The sequence below is a fragment of the Lytechinus variegatus genome, chromosome 4 (assembly GCF_018143015.1).
Source record: "Lytechinus variegatus isolate NC3 chromosome 4, Lvar_3.0, whole genome shotgun sequence".
Classification (NCBI taxonomy): Eukaryota; Metazoa; Echinodermata; class Echinoidea; order Temnopleuroida; family Toxopneustidae; genus Lytechinus; species Lytechinus variegatus.
In genome coordinates, this window is record NC_054743.1 from 135,896 (window position 1) to 151,980 (window position 16,085).

The 16,085-nt window shown below is 35.8% G+C and overlaps 1 protein-coding gene across 1 annotated transcript; it reads right to left on the reverse strand.

Annotated features, from left to right (window-relative positions):
• Positions 1–325: 325 nt before the first annotated feature.
• LOC121413179 (carbohydrate sulfotransferase 15-like) lies at positions 326–15,588 on the reverse strand. Its single transcript, XM_041605939.1, has 5 exons — positions 15,503–15,588; positions 14,296–14,444; positions 8,650–8,875; positions 6,374–6,469; positions 326–1,339 (listed from the first exon to the last, which is right to left on the reverse strand). Exons 1-5 carry the CDS (start codon positions 15,564–15,566, stop codon positions 1,134–1,136), a joined length of 741 nt encoding a protein of 246 aa, XP_041461873.1. The 5' UTR covers positions 15,567–15,588; the 3' UTR covers positions 326–1,133.
• Positions 15,589–16,085: the final 497 nt, after the last annotated feature.

Here is a 16,085-nt window from a genome sequence, read left to right on the forward strand (position 1 = left end):
CACCGAATGCGAAATCGCGCACCATCGCACTCATGCCTATTCGCTATTTGTATAATATTTTCAAAGGAATTAAATGTCATATTCTGTATGATACACCAACTGCACACGAGATTCCGCAGGATGATATTAATGTGAGGAGCCCAAGTAAGATTTTCATCAATTGTCACGCCAAGAAATGTGGTATTTGAAACCTATTGTATATGGAGATTGTTAATTGTACGGCACAAATTTGTGCAGATAGCTTTTTTTTTTCTGAATATATTTCTTTTTAGAATTTACAAATAATTTGGTAGCAAAAACCACAGGTCTAATTTTGGTATTTTAGAAGTGATTATATTTCTTATTTCAATTATGTTTTTGCCAGATACAAAAACATTATTGTCGTTTGTGAATATGATTGGACAAAACTTAGTGCTTGCATATTGCATATATATCGTTAACATGTAATAGAAAAAAGGGCCCAAAATGGATCCCTGCGGAACACATGTGTCTAGTGTTAACAAACTAGAATTAATACCAAACAAATTGTTTTCTATTTTATAAATAACTTTTTATCGATGCTAAAACAAATTCCTCTGGATCCATAAAATTGAAGACATAATGATTTCATATTTTTTCATACATGAATTTATGACCTGTCTGTCTTCCTTCATGAAATAATTTCAGCAATGAATATAGGCCTTTATAATACATTAAATCGAATTATTAGATCTTGGAGGACAAATTTGAATAGATATAATTTCATGTAATAAAATACAAGAAAACAAGTGTGGATATATGACTTGATGAGCTTGCTCAGAATATTCATGAAGCCACATGCATGCCTAGAACTGTTTCACCAAAATAATGCAAATTTTTTAAATGTCATAACTTTATTATTCCACTTTTGTCCAATTTTGTTAAAACTTTTAGTACTTTGTTTGTCTTGTTATTCTTTATCTGTACAAATCATAGTATTTTCAGCCTGGAGTACCCCTTTAAGATAACTTAATCATGTGGACGCCTCTACAAAATAAAAGTTCACAGTGAGTTCGCACAGTGGACTAAGTGAAAATGTGATTCTCACATATAAAGCGGTGAAAGTGTGTACCATTGTGTGTCTACCATTATGTCTACCATTGTGTAGCCTTGTGCTACACAATGGTGGACACACTGTCTTTTTTTCCTAGTTTAGCTTCAACCGACCTTGAGACCGGGTCTCGAAGAGTTACGATGAGCTTTGCCTTTGGGTGTGCCGCAAAAAGGACGTCCGCTGCAGTACATTTCGGACCATCATAATTCTCGCCGTAGAACCTTCTCCAGTTATCAAATTCATAGACAGTTGTCGGAGATCCATCAGCTGAAATAAATGCATAAAGTGCAACAATATTATTGTAATGATGCCGCTGATCATAATAATAATAACGATAATAATAATAATGAAGATGATAATAACGATAATAGTAATAATAATAATAATGATAATAATGATAAGAGTAATAGTAGTAATAATGATAATAATAATAATGATAATGATAAATATAACAATTTATGATGATACAACACAATTATATTCACTTTATAGTCAAGCAAATCAATATTCTGTAAAAAAAAAAAAAAAGATTATCTGTCCCCATTCACATGGTACATACTTTATGGGCATTTTCAAAATGCAGTACATGGCAAAAGGAACGATAAAATTTGTTATAAATCACGCTTAATAGTTACTCATAGATTGTAATTTGTTCATTTTCGTGAAAATTAGTCTTCCCATTCGCACTGCCACTGTACTGTAGGGTCTACTGCGGCCAGTCTGAATTTTGAAAAAGAGCATGTATCACCTACATGGCAAACAAAATGATATATCGCGTTAGATACCATGTTGCCAGACAATACTTTACACATACATTCCAGTAATCATGTGTTTTATACTCAAGCAAAGCCAAATTCTGTCAAAATAATTTGATCTCATTCAAATTGGACGTAGCCCTATACCGTATTTACATGGCGTCCAATATATGTTGAATCTTAAAATTCAGCATGACAAAAGAAATTTGTTAGAAAAACTGTTTCCAGACAACATTTAACCCATAGATTACGATTTTATGAATTTTATGTTTCTTACTCTTGTGAAAGTTATTTTCCTCCATTCATATTCAACTTTATATGGAATAAAGGAAAGGGGCAGTGGAAACGGGGGATGGGGGGGGGGGGCTGCGGGGGCTCCAAAACCGTGTACAAAAACGTAAATATTACCATCTGATTATGATTTTTCTTTATCATGGTCAGCCCTCCACACTTTCGGCTCAACCCCCACTTTCAAAACAGTACCGCGGGCTGCAGGGGTCTGTGGTGGCAATTTTGAATATTACGAAAATGAAGATTTTTTTTTCCAAAATCATGTTTTCAGAGGTTTCATTCCAGTGTCGAAACTACAGGCACTTCACCGTCAATATTATGTGCATTATTAATTTATTTTATTTCCATTGGTGACCACATTGTTGCATCACTCAGACTTGGATTCATCACCTTCAAATTGATGATAAAGCAATAATAAAACATCGTGTATATCGAAAAAAATTGAACAATGTCATGCATTGCCACAAAGTCATCTAGCCTGCAAAGGGTAGTATCCTTCTCAAAAAGACGAAGAGCTGTGTTAGATCTTTGGCGGCAGCTCTGTAGTCTGCTTTGCAAACTCGATTTAAGGGTCTGAACCCGGGGGGGGGGGGCACTTACATTGACGAGTGGATACCATGCGCGACCAAAAAAAACACGTAAAAAGGATGTCTTTTTCAAGATAGGGCACGTTACGTACGTAACGTGATAAGGGTGTCAAAAACAAAATAAATATTAAAAAAAGGGTATCTATTATACTCGGAAAAATATACGTGTTTAGGGTCAAATATGCGGAAATGATAAAACAAAATAAAAATGTTTTATAAAGGATGTTCTTTTTGCCCTGTTTAGAGTCTGATTTGCCATGTTTGCGCGAGGTGTGGAAGATGGGGCCGTACTAAATCAAAATAATGGTGTGTCAAAGTAAAACCGACGACCGACGGACCCATGACATAACAATAAAGTATCGCTGTACTTGTTTAGGGGTTCATTTTAGGGAATACTTGCCAATTTGTTTTCAATACTTGTTAAGGGTAGGGTTTCACAAGCCAATACTTGTCATGCTTGTTAAGGGGTGCATTTCCAGCCCGTGTTCGCGCATGGTATCCACTCGTCAATGGAAGTGGCCCCTCCGGGGGTCTGAATCAATGTGCTGCCTATGATGTCTTGTCTATTGGAGACCCTCTTTGTTTAATAAGTGCCTAAGTGTCTATGCCTTGTTACGCTTAATACGCCCGTGTGGTGACCGGGTTAAGGGGCAAAGAGGGCGTTATCACACGTGTTTATATAGGGCCTTGACGTTAATATATCGGCAATTTTTGCAATCACTACGCATAATCACCACGCTTTCTATAACACGGATAATCCTTTGTCAAAAACCCGTAAATGACAATACAGCCTTTGTCGTAATTCAGAGAATAAAAAAAAAGTGTCGTCCTGTACCTTGCAGGGTTGGATCCAGCCTTCGCCAATGGGGGGGGGGGCAGAACTTTTTTTCAGCCATATTTTTTTCCGATCAGCCGCTTGAAGATGATTTTTTGTTTCTTGTGAATGGGTAGTCCCAATAGTCACTTCTTACGTTTATTCTTAAAGGTAAATGCTAGTTTTGGTAACGATATCAAAATGAGTTCGTACAGAATCCAATGAAATGACCACCAAAGTGTCTGTTTGTATAAATAAAACGCATGTGCCAAAGAATTCTGGAAGAAATTGTGTAATTGCTGAGAAATCAGCAAATAAGCACAGGAATCGGGTAGGGCATCGGGCCCGACGCCCTAAGCAATAATTATACATTGTCCCACGTGCGCTTATCTGTGTTGGGGATCTTCGGTGTGAACATTTTTCAGCGTAGATTTCAAGATTTCACAAAGTTCAGTTAATGTAACTGTACCAGATCTAGATCCTCGATGATATACTGATAATTAAGCCTTGTTTTACAGACTTTCTCATGAAATCAGTGTTTACTGCAACTACTGGAATTTCTCTTTAAGAATAAATGTAAATATATTATATCATAAATCCTTATATATATAATGCGAGCGCGAAGCGCGAGCTAAATGTTTTTTGGAAATCTTATGTATTTTTTTATAAAATTTGAACATTCTGCGCAATGTTTGTTATCCTGAAAAAGATGTGTATGCAACTAAATAATTATAACGAACGCGATGCCTGAGCAGAAATGAACTGATGACAAAGGTACCTGTTAAAGACTGCATGCAGTTAGCCATATAGACGTTACATATTTATTTTTAAAAATCAAATGCGAGCGCGAAGCGCGAGCTGAAATTTTTTGACATTTTTACCTAAAGAATGGAAATTCTAAGCACTTTTTTATAACAACACTCTATTCATGTTATGTAAACCATGAAAAGGATAAGTAATTGGGGGTCATCCTTACATTAATAATGCGAGCGCAAAGCGCGAGCAGAAAATTTTTATATACGTTTTGAACTGATCGAAGGGGTACCTGTTAAGGACTGCTTGCATTTAGCCATGAAGACGTAAGATATTCCAACAATCAAATAATGCGAGCGCGAAGCGCGAGCTGAAATTTTTTGACATTTCTACATAAAGAATGGAAAATTTTGATAAATTTTATGTAATCGTAAACAGGATACCTATATAACTAAACAATTGATGCGAGCGCGAAGCGCGAGCGGAAAAAATCGAGATCTAGACCTAAAACCGGGACACTCTATTCATGATTTGTAAATCATGAAAAAAATGAGTAATAGGGGATCTTCCTACATGAATAATGCGAGCAAAAAGTGCGAAAGAACAGGCAGGATTCAGGCCAGGAAAGCCTTGTACTAGTCAACCGCTGAATCTGACACAGTATATTGAAGACGGATTTGAGAAAGGGCCGATAACTGGGGCAACCTTCGTTGACCGACCTCTGTGCAACTGATGACAGTATAAATCGTCGAATCCTTACGGGAAACCGAAGTTTTTTTGTGAATCTTGGTGGTTCCAGCAGCAGACGACGGAGGCAAAAAAATGGTGTCCAACAAGGAAGCGTCCTCGTCCCACTCCTCTTGAACATCTGCATGAATGCAAGTACTGAAAGCTCCCTGTATGATGATGATCTTTGCATTGCCCCGCAGAAGCAGTCTTTCGAAGAGGTGAAAAAAGCAGTTAGCGATGCTCTGGCAGGCCTGACTCTTTACTACGCTGCAAATCAAGAGAAAACCAAACTCAGTGTTTTCCATCTTCAAGAACAGACATGCAGACCGGAAACTGAAGGTCGGATGGTATGGAAAATGGTTGGAACACAACATGAAGACAATCTACCTCGTCTTCACCTCGAACGTTTCCTTACAAAGAAAGAACATGCCGCAAAGACAAAGGCTAAAATTGGAGTAAAGAACAGCATCCTCAAGAATTAAGCTTGCCAACACGATATGGGGAACAGATGCCAAAACCATGAAAACCATCCGTGCGCCAGCTCTTACACTATGCTACTCAACTGCTGAGTATGCAGCCCTTAATTGTCTGGTGTAGGTCATCCCAAGCACCAAAGATAGATCCAACCCTGAATGCTGCCTTGCAGCAATTACTGGCTGTCTGCGACAAACAAGAGTAGAATATTTTTGCCGGCTGTTCGGTATTGCCACTCCACACATCAGAGACGTGTAAGCACATCAAGCAGGGAGATAACCTTCTTCATCCACTCTTTAACTATGAACCTGTAAAAAAGAGAGATTTTGTGAAATCAAGACGTGTATAGCTTCCTTCACTGTTCACTCGACTGAATCCCTCGGTGGCTCTACTTAAGGTCAAACCACCTCCAGTCTGTGACGCACAAGCTCTCATAATACCTTGCGAATTACTCCCCCAGGTTCAAGTGAGGAATGGCCAAACTGGCTATTTCCTAATCGCCTGCGGTCTTGAACAGGACAGTGCAAAATCCTTGTGCGTGCACAAATGGGGCTACAACTGCGATCAATGGAGACACTGCCTGCGATTGTTAGGGGGGGTCAGATGATGCACTAACTTTTAGTTTACCCCCTCCTTCCAGATCACTGCCAAAGACAGTGTCTTTTAACCCAAAAGTCAGATCTTGTACCCTCCACTTGACAGGACTTGTGTAGTGACCAGAGAAGAAAATCCAATATTTTCGGCGGGAGATGGACGTGTTACGACGGTGATGCTCTTGATATATCAAACGCAACTGGGAATTTAATTGCAACTTTTAGTCACACTAATCTTTTTGAAACCACCACCCCTGGTCTTATCCAGCATTGCATGGTTTAGAAACAAGGGGGATACACCTTACCTGTAACAAGCCAATTTTTCAGGGAGTCATTTTGTTGAAACCGTTCTACCATATTCGCTGATCTTGAATCCAGGTAAGTTGAGAATGGCACTGAACCTAAAGTATTCAGAATGATATATGCATTGGTTGGTTGGTTGATTTATTTATTTTATTCGTCAAGAATATCACAGGTAATATGGGATACAATGAATTCAAAGAATACCTTGACATGATAATCCATGAAATCCGAAAGGCTTATTTCCAGTGTGGTTCTATTGATAGTATAAAACATTGATATATTTTAAAAACAAAGTGCATAATCTACGACAAGTACTGGAACATAGTAAATATGACATAACCATCAATCAAATAATTTGCAAAACCTGAAACAAACAGTAATCTACGTTATATTTTTCTTTTTTTTTCTTCCCCTATTTCGCCTTCCTTTCTTCCCCCCCCCCCCTATTTTTTTGCTCCGTGGTTAGCCCAACGGGCCCCTGTATCCGCCTATGGTATAAAGCAAAGCATAAAATAGCCTAGACTTCATATTCAAACATGTTCGATATCTATACAATAATTTTAAGCTTGAATTTACTTTTTTGCGATTGTGTCTACCTACCCCGTCCATGAGTGGTCACTCGTTAAATTAATTTCCATACATTTTACTGAATCTTTTCTGTCAGTTACCTGAATATGAAAGCTTGAAATCGTTTCGACAAAAAATAAAATGCTTTCCGTTTTCCCAACATGTAAACTAAGCTTGTTGTCCATGTTGTCACACATCAATTCGATGCAATCCGCCACATCTGCAATTAGCGTTTTTTTATCAATTATCTTTGTATTTGTATCTGATAATAGCAAGACACTATCATCAGTATATAAAATTAATTCAGATTAATTAATACAAGCACATATATCATTGACGTAAGACATAAAAAGAATGGAGCCGAAAACGCTTCGTTGAGCGACTCCGCATTGAATAGGCAGTGAATCAGAAAGAACCGTCTGCATGGTAACAACTTGATGACGATTTGATGAAATATCTAAACCATGTCACACATGCAGTCTAAACCTAAGCCCATCATTAATAATTTCTTTAAAAGTATGTTATGATCTGCAGTACAAAGTCTAAGAGAACCATTCATATACCATGCGCCCATGTGAATTTTCATTCCAGTTAGATTAAACAAGTTTTAGTGGAACATCCGTTACGAAAGCTGGACTGAAATTTGTATATTAGCTTGGTTTCTTGATAGTATTTGTCCCCTCGAGCATGAACAGACTTTTCAAAAAATTTCGTCCCTACACTTATAGGCCTATAATTACCTACGTCAATTTTATCTCTCTATTTATGTATAGCGGGGTAACTTTTGCAGCGAATTTCAGGCAGAAGACATAAGAAATAAATTATTTATATAAATTCCAAGGTTTGTACAAATTTCTTTCCCCATCTTTTGAAAATATTGCAGATGTCATATCTAGACAAGTACTTTTTGATATTTTCAACTTGTTTAGTTCATCTAAAACAAATTTTCTGTAACAGGGGAAAATGAAAACTACTTATAAAATACCCGGCCTTTTCTTCATAAAACCTTTGAAATTGGTCAATTTCTGCATGAAATTTGTATGTATTTTACTGGAAAATTACAAACTAACTTGTCGGCCGCATTCATAAAATAACGATTAAACTCATTTGAAATTTCAGTCTTATCGTGACTGAATTCACTTTGGACATGTTTTTTATCACAATGTTCTTTACTTTAGACCTAGACCTATCAGATCTTCCACAATTTTTTCGAGTCATGCTTGCTTTATTCGATTTGTTCTTAAACATATTCCGTTTTTGGTACTTCATGCATTCCTTTGAACTAAATATGGTCTTCTTTGAAGCATTTATGATGTTGAGCTAAATGAAATTGGCCAAAGGTGGGCGATTTAGATCTTTCTCCTTTATAACTCTTCTAATTCATTCCATATTAATTTATTATTTATTTATTTATGTATTTATATACTCATTCATTTTTTTTATTTTCATTTGCTTTTAACTTCAAATCTTATTCTAATGTTAATCTTCTTTAAAAAATATATTTATTTTCTTCCTGTTGTATTATTATTATTTACTTTGGGGAGAAGGGAGCCTGATGAGTCGGGCAACGATGCGGGTAAACTGGGAAGAAAGTATGTTAGACAAAAGGGAAACCTACAAAATCCGTAATCACATATTTGGAGATAATTTTGTAACATATAAATATAATTTTCATCAGAGTAGTTAAGAACTAAAAACAAAGATGACTTACGGGTTCTCTTGCACGACCACCAATCGGATTCCTTGACAACACCAGACACGGAGACTTGAGGATGTAACCTCAGTTTAGCCCACATCTCAGTAGTTCCACACTTCGTAACTCCAATAACATAGAAATGAGGCAGGCAGCGCAGCACCTCCCTGCCTTCTTTTTTAATTTCAAAACACGGGCCTTTATAACCCGGGAGAAATTCATTCGGTAAATTCTCAAAAAATCCCTGAAAGTAAATAGAAAGCAAGCATATTTAAGTGATTTGGTTGAACACGTTGAATCGGTACCTGGCAGGAATTTATTCCTTGAAATACTAATCGCTGTAAAAAGCTTGTCAGACTAAATCCAGCGTAATTTTGTCTGCCCAGAAACTGAATATAATAAATTCTATTCACCGAGGTGACATCAGAACCTTGAATGCAACAATGAAATATCACGTGACCTATCAGTGATTCGGATCCACATAATCTGTATAATATTGTAGGAAAGGGATTACAATTTTCGGTAAATTCTCAAAAAATCCCTGAAAGTAAATAGAAAGCAAGCATATTCAAGGGGGGGGGGGAACATTTAACCCACAAGCTTCGCTTTTTAGTTCCCCCTTTTTCCTCATCTACTATATCATTGTACATGAATTATGAAATGCATTTTTTTCTACTCTCTTTATGTACGTAAATATTTAATGACTAGAAATGCTTTTATAATGTTATGTGTTGTAAATATGAATTTGATTTTTTACTGATATGGAAATAAAGACATTGAACTTATAACTTTGTTTAGAGCTCACAATTTGCTGAGGGAATACAATTTTCCGATCTTTACATTTATTTATACACAGTTCCCATTGTCACGATTCGCGCTATACGAACGCCGCGTATGTTCTTTCGTAACTCATCGCATAATTTTTGTTAACGTATCTGAAATTTCACGTTGAGATTCGATGTAATACCAATGGATACGATTTTTACGCGCCTGAATAGGATATGGTCACGATTGGTCATTTTCAGGTGCCACAATCGCTTTAGTCCAGGATAGAAGAGGCATAACCTTGTTTTTTTATATATACAATATTTTTTGATGGTTTCTTGTCAATTCGAGGGTGCTGATTCCGAATCTGAATGATGCCACTCGTGTAACCTTGAGCATTTTCCGCAAATTGGCAAAATCCAATATGGCCGCCAAAATATGCAAATTACCCATGAAAATCCTAAACTGTCCACACATTGGCTATGAAATGCATAAAATTGTGTGGCAGGAGTGAAATACTCTCTGAAAAAAAAACTTTTGACAAAATATTTATTTTTCTGATATTCAAAATGGCCGCCAAAGGCCCTTGTATACTCTATTATGTACAATATGAATAGGGAAAACTAATTTTCACAAAAATTAGCACTAAAGTGCAAAAAATCGCGATGTATAAACGAAGTAATATATGCAAATCATCATTACTTACGAGATATATTATTTATTATGTCATATTTGGGAACATTTCTGTTTTTTTGATATCTAAAATAGCCGCTACTGGCCCAAACAGTATTGCATACAATGGCAATGGGGGCCAAAAAAGTCACAAGAGTGATCAATAAAATGCATATTATTAAGATTGAACGAGTGGAATACTGACTAAAAACATAATTGTTAACGAAATATATCATTAATATGCCATGTATGTGATGAATGTTTTATTTTGATATTCAAAATGGCTGCCAAAGGCCCTAAAAGTATTATGCACAATGAGAAAGAGTAGCAAAGAAATCAAAAGAGAGAGCACTAAAATGCACATAAATGTGATAAATTAATGGGATACTGTCTAAAACATATTTTCTAACGAAATTCATCATTCAGGTTTCAAGTTTGTGTTAAATACTGTACTTTGACTTTCAAAATGGCCGCCATAGACATTAACAGTATTATGTATAATGCAAAGTGGGAAACCAATATTCACAGGAGTGAGCACCATAAATGGTGATCTATGAGTAAAATATTGTCTGAAAGCAAAATTTCTATAAAGATATATCATTTATTCTGCCAGTTAGGTGATAAATACTCTTATTGCAGAGTCAAAATGGCTGCTACAGGCCCTTATGGTATTATGCACAATGTGAATGGGAACAAATTATATCAACAGAATTTGGCTTTGCTTGGCCATATGGTGATGTATGAGTGGAATATTGTCTGAAAACATGATTTCTAACAGAATATATCATATCTTAGGTAATTAAGGTGATAAAAACTGTATTTCAGCATTCGAAATGGCTGCCATATGCCCATTTTGTGAACATTGTTTATCTCCACTCAAATTGTATATTCTACGATAAGGGCCTATGGTGGCTATTTTCAATTTAAAAATGCAGCGTTTATCAACTTAATTACACATGATATAATATATCTCGGTAGAAAACATGGTTTTAGACAATATTTCACCCTTTCACAATTCACAATTCACAATTATGTATAATATTTAGAGTCAAGAAAAGCCAAATTATGTCAAAATTTGTCCCATGTTACAATGTACACAATACTTTTAGGACCTATGGCAGCCATTTTGCATTTCAAAGTACAGCATTCATTACCTCCACGACCAATATGTGATGTATTTAGTTAGAAATAATTTTTTAACAATATTTTTAATCGTATATCACAGTTATATGCATTTATGATTCTCACTCTTGTGAAAATTAGTTCGTCCATTCGCATTGTACATGACAAATATAGGGCCTATATGGGTGGCGGTCATTTTGAATGTCAAAATACAGCATTTATCACATAAATGGCATATTAATGGCAATGATGGCAATGATGCTTTTAGTCAGCATTCCACTTGTTTATCTTAATAATATGCATTTTAGTCCTCACTCTTGTCATTTTTTGGCCCCAGCCATTGCCATTTTACATCTCTTTGGGCCAGTGTCGGCTATTTTAGACATCAAAATACAGCAATATCCCCATATATGAGATAATAAGTGATATATCTCGTTAGTAATGATGATTTGCATATATTACTTCGTTCATACATCGCGATTTTTTGCGGTTTAGTGCTACTTTTTGTGAAAATTAGTTTTCCCTATTCATATTGTACATAATAGAGTATACAATGGCCTATGGCGGCCATTTTGAATATCAGGAAAATAAATATTTTGTCAAAAATTATTTTTTTCAGAGAGTATTTCACCCCTGCAACACGATTTCATGCATGTCATAGCCAATGTGCGGACAATTTTAGGATTTTCATGGGTAATTTGCATATTTTGGCGGCCATATTGGATTTTGCCAATTTGCGGAAAATGCTCAAGGTTACACGAGTGGCATCATCCAGATTCGGAATCAGCACCCTCGAATTGACAAGAAACCATCAAAAAATATTGTATATATAAAAAAACAAGGTTTGGTCAAGTTTCTATGGGGCCTATCCTGGACTACTTTCTCGCTCAGATTTGATCGAATACATTCCGATGGGATTGTGCCGATTGAGTACGCGGTTAGGTAGGCCTAAATACCTGATACGAACGTCACGATCAGAATACTTGATTTAGGACTATCTGTTACGGGGGGGTACGTGCATGTAATGGTCGGATACGACGAAATAACGAGGACTGGGATCGAATGTGATCACTAATTGCGCTAAATGATTACTCCACGATTGAGATCATGATTTCAATCGTGGCTCAAATCCTGACAGTGGGAACTACATATTGATATCAGAGAAACGGTTTATATCAATTCTTTGAACCATTATGCTGCGCAGTAAGCGTAATGAGTGAAAAGCATCTGTGGCCCCCAAAAAAGTGATCGAGCAAAAACTTTAAAGTAGTAATAACCACTTCACATGCACTGGATTCGCGCCACGATTGAAAACGGTGGTCTAAATGGTGTAGTCACCGTAATGATCGGATCAGTACGTACAAGATCGTATCAGATCATTCAAGGCATTCGTATTGATCGTAGAAAAAAAATTGAATGGTTCAGAATCGTATACAGTGCGTATCAAAAAAAAACGGGACAGATTTGAAAAGTCTATAAAATTTTTGTTTCAAATTATGATGTCTATATTTTGGTGCTAATAGGTGCTCTTAAGGTCTTATCTTTGAAATGCAATTAAAAAAATGAATTTTGTTCATGCTTGAGCGAACACAGGACGTTTTTGTTGGGGGTTCAAAAACAGGCTTGCGCCATGCAGAATTGCAGAATATAAGTAATATGATGATCAGACTTCTCGCTAATCAGGAGAGTTCGTCTGGACCTTTTTATTATTTGTGCCACAATTTTCGAATTATGCTGTCAAATTTTATTTACAAATTTTATTCATTTATTTACTTGAATTATTACTTGAATTATTTTGTTTTTTTCATTTAAACTTCTCTTACCTTTTAATTTTCCTTCATAAGTAACTGAGAAAAGAATATTTTTTTGTCAACCCAAGCAAGATTTGCATTATTAATTGGAAAACATTGTGATTATTCAAATCCTTTTATTGTATGAAACAAATTATGTTATGTACCTTTAAAAGACATGAATTTATTTTTCAAGGGGTCATTGATTCTTTGACCACGTTAAATTGCTTGACAGGAAACACAAAAAGGGAATTCATGTCTTTCAATGACAGTGGTGTATTGAGTCAATAGTGAAGGAGCTAGATATGGCAGATCGGGTAAAATGTATTAAAAAGTTGTGAGCGAGCGAGGTGAGCACGCAATATTCCTAGTTTTTTATTATAATATCAAATTTTGTGATATATTTTGAAATAATATTCTATCTTTCCTTTCATTTCCTGTCCACTTTTTTTCTTTGTCATAATTTTTTTTTTTTTTGGGGGGGGGGCATCCCGAGCCCCCGCCCTTCTGTGTGGCACTGTTCAAAAGGGACCATAACCTTTGTAGCACACAATGAAAGGATTTGAAAAAAAATCCACGCTCTCCCATACTTCGGTTGAAAATTGTTTTAGCTTGAAGAAGGAATATTCAAAGCTAACAGAGAGCATATTAAAAAGAAACAACAACAGAACAATTTAAGTAAATAAATAGATCTGAAAATGAATTTTGACCGCATGATTTGAAAATTATAGCAAAGATAATGAAAAGGATAAGAGGAAGTCTGCTAATTAGCAAGAAGTCCGATCATCATATTTATAATTTTATGCCATTTTGGCGCAAGCCTCCTTTTTAACCCCGGACAAAAACATTCCGTGTTCGCTCAAGCATGAACGAAACGAATTTTTTTAAATAGAATTTGAAAGATAAGACCTTAGAGCACCTATTAACACCAAAATATAGACATCATAATTTGGAACAAAAATTTTATAGACTTTTCAAATCTGTCCCGTTTTTTTATACGCACTGTAGTGTTCGCACTGGATCACGCGACAGTGGGCACGAGGTATTAAATCAAACATATAATAGATGTTATTCTTATAGATTAGATAGATTACGTCAAAAACCATATTGTACAACGCATAGTTATCTTTTTTTACTCATACAAATGTGCGGAGATACAATATCTCACCAAGTGGACATGAGCAAAGTCTTGGAAACCCGTTGGAAACCAAGTACGAGTTAACTAGTTGGGTTTTTTTTTAATGGGGAATGTGCATTAAAAGGAAATCAAATCGTCTCTAATTTAACGGGTCAATGGATGTGAGGGAGTTCTTACCGGTTTTCCTAGTTTGAAAAGGTCCTTCGGGGTACATTTGTTTTCCAGGCGAAAATCAGGCGTCGTTGGCTTCTCAATCCAGGTCACGTGTTGAATTGTCGAATTCCTGATTCTCTCTGCTGTACGCAATGTGATACCTCTATTAGAAACTGTAAAAAAGGTATGGTTTGTAAATGCGTCTTGAATTCGCCTCACAAAAAAGGTGATGTTGTTACGCTGTTTCAATTTCCATTCGCCTTAACATACTCAGTTGAACGGAGAGATACCTGTCGTGGAATTGGTATCCATATAAAGCTAAAGTCTGACAATATTATGCAATCAAAGTGGTATGTCCAGCTATTGGCTTGGGACTTAAAGGCACTGCTTCGGCGGCATCTCAGGAGTCAGGTCAACCTCTCGAAATTCAGTAATTTTTTTGTTCCGATTGCGACCGTTATCATGGTTATTGAATGAAATTTAGCAAGCTGTTAGAGATTTCATTTCATATTCTTTATTTTAAATCCTCGGCAGCCCGGCCGTGTTCTTATATTTTTCCTTTATTGTTTAATTCAATAATTAAACGTATAACAATCTCGATTAAACATTTTGCAAGGCTATTTTATATATCTTCTGTATACATAAGTGCCTTTTCACATGTGAATCTTGAATCATCATTGTAATAATGATTGCTATTATCATGATTATAATCGTGACTGTGATTAGCGATCGTTATTCTAATCATGTTCTAGTTTTGTTTCACACGTGCTAAATATTCGTCATTAGCCTTATTTTTCACTTTAATCATCACTCAAATTACGATATTTTACCGTATAAAAGGGCGCTAAGAGTTTAGGAAATGGAAACATGGTTTGAATCTTCAATGAATATGTGAGATTCTTTGTTTCAACCGATTTAATTCACAAATAGGCATCCTTATAAGTTATGTGCAAAAATGGAGAAAATCGATATGTCATTACTGTACAGTAAAATACAAAATAAATAGTGAATGACGTCAGGGACTTTCTCTTTTGGATATTATAGCGTTGTGCATATAACTGGTTTGTGTAAAAGTAAGCAAAACTGCAACATATTTTTATATTACGGCTACATCCTTATTTTGATGAAATGTTCAGCATTATGCTTGCTTTATCTTTGTCCCTTTATTCAAATCCATTTTTGTTGGGGTACATGAACTTGCACTGTGATAGCTCATGACAGAAAAGGGTACCTGAACTGAGAGAAGAGACGCCAGAACTCGTCGGTTGGAAATACATGTACCAGAACGTCATCATTCCAGAGAATATTACAGCTGAAGCAAAACCCACATATTTGCCACTTTTTAAAGCCATATTCTGCCGAAAAAAATGATGATGTTAACAATTATATACATAACATATAGCACATTAAACGTAACTTGAATGCTATCAGGTATACGTTTCATGCTCTTCAAGTTCTACCCGAGGTATTAAGCAGTAGTCAATAAATAAACATGAAAAGAATGATTTTTCTGTATACATACATTCATACACTCACAAACACGCCAACACACTCATCCTCACACACCCACACACACACCTTCACTTTTTTTTGGAATAATGTTTTTATTCTGATTTCATGAACAAAAAGTTACATAACATTTCAATTTAACATTTCAAATCATATATATAATACTTTACACTTCATATTTTCACTTTTTTTCACTAACTTGATAAATCATGAGTCATATATAATCTTAAAAAAAAATGAAATCAGTTATTATAAAAATGCTTAAAGACCAACTTCCCCCTCCCCCCCCCTCCCCCCGCCCCAAC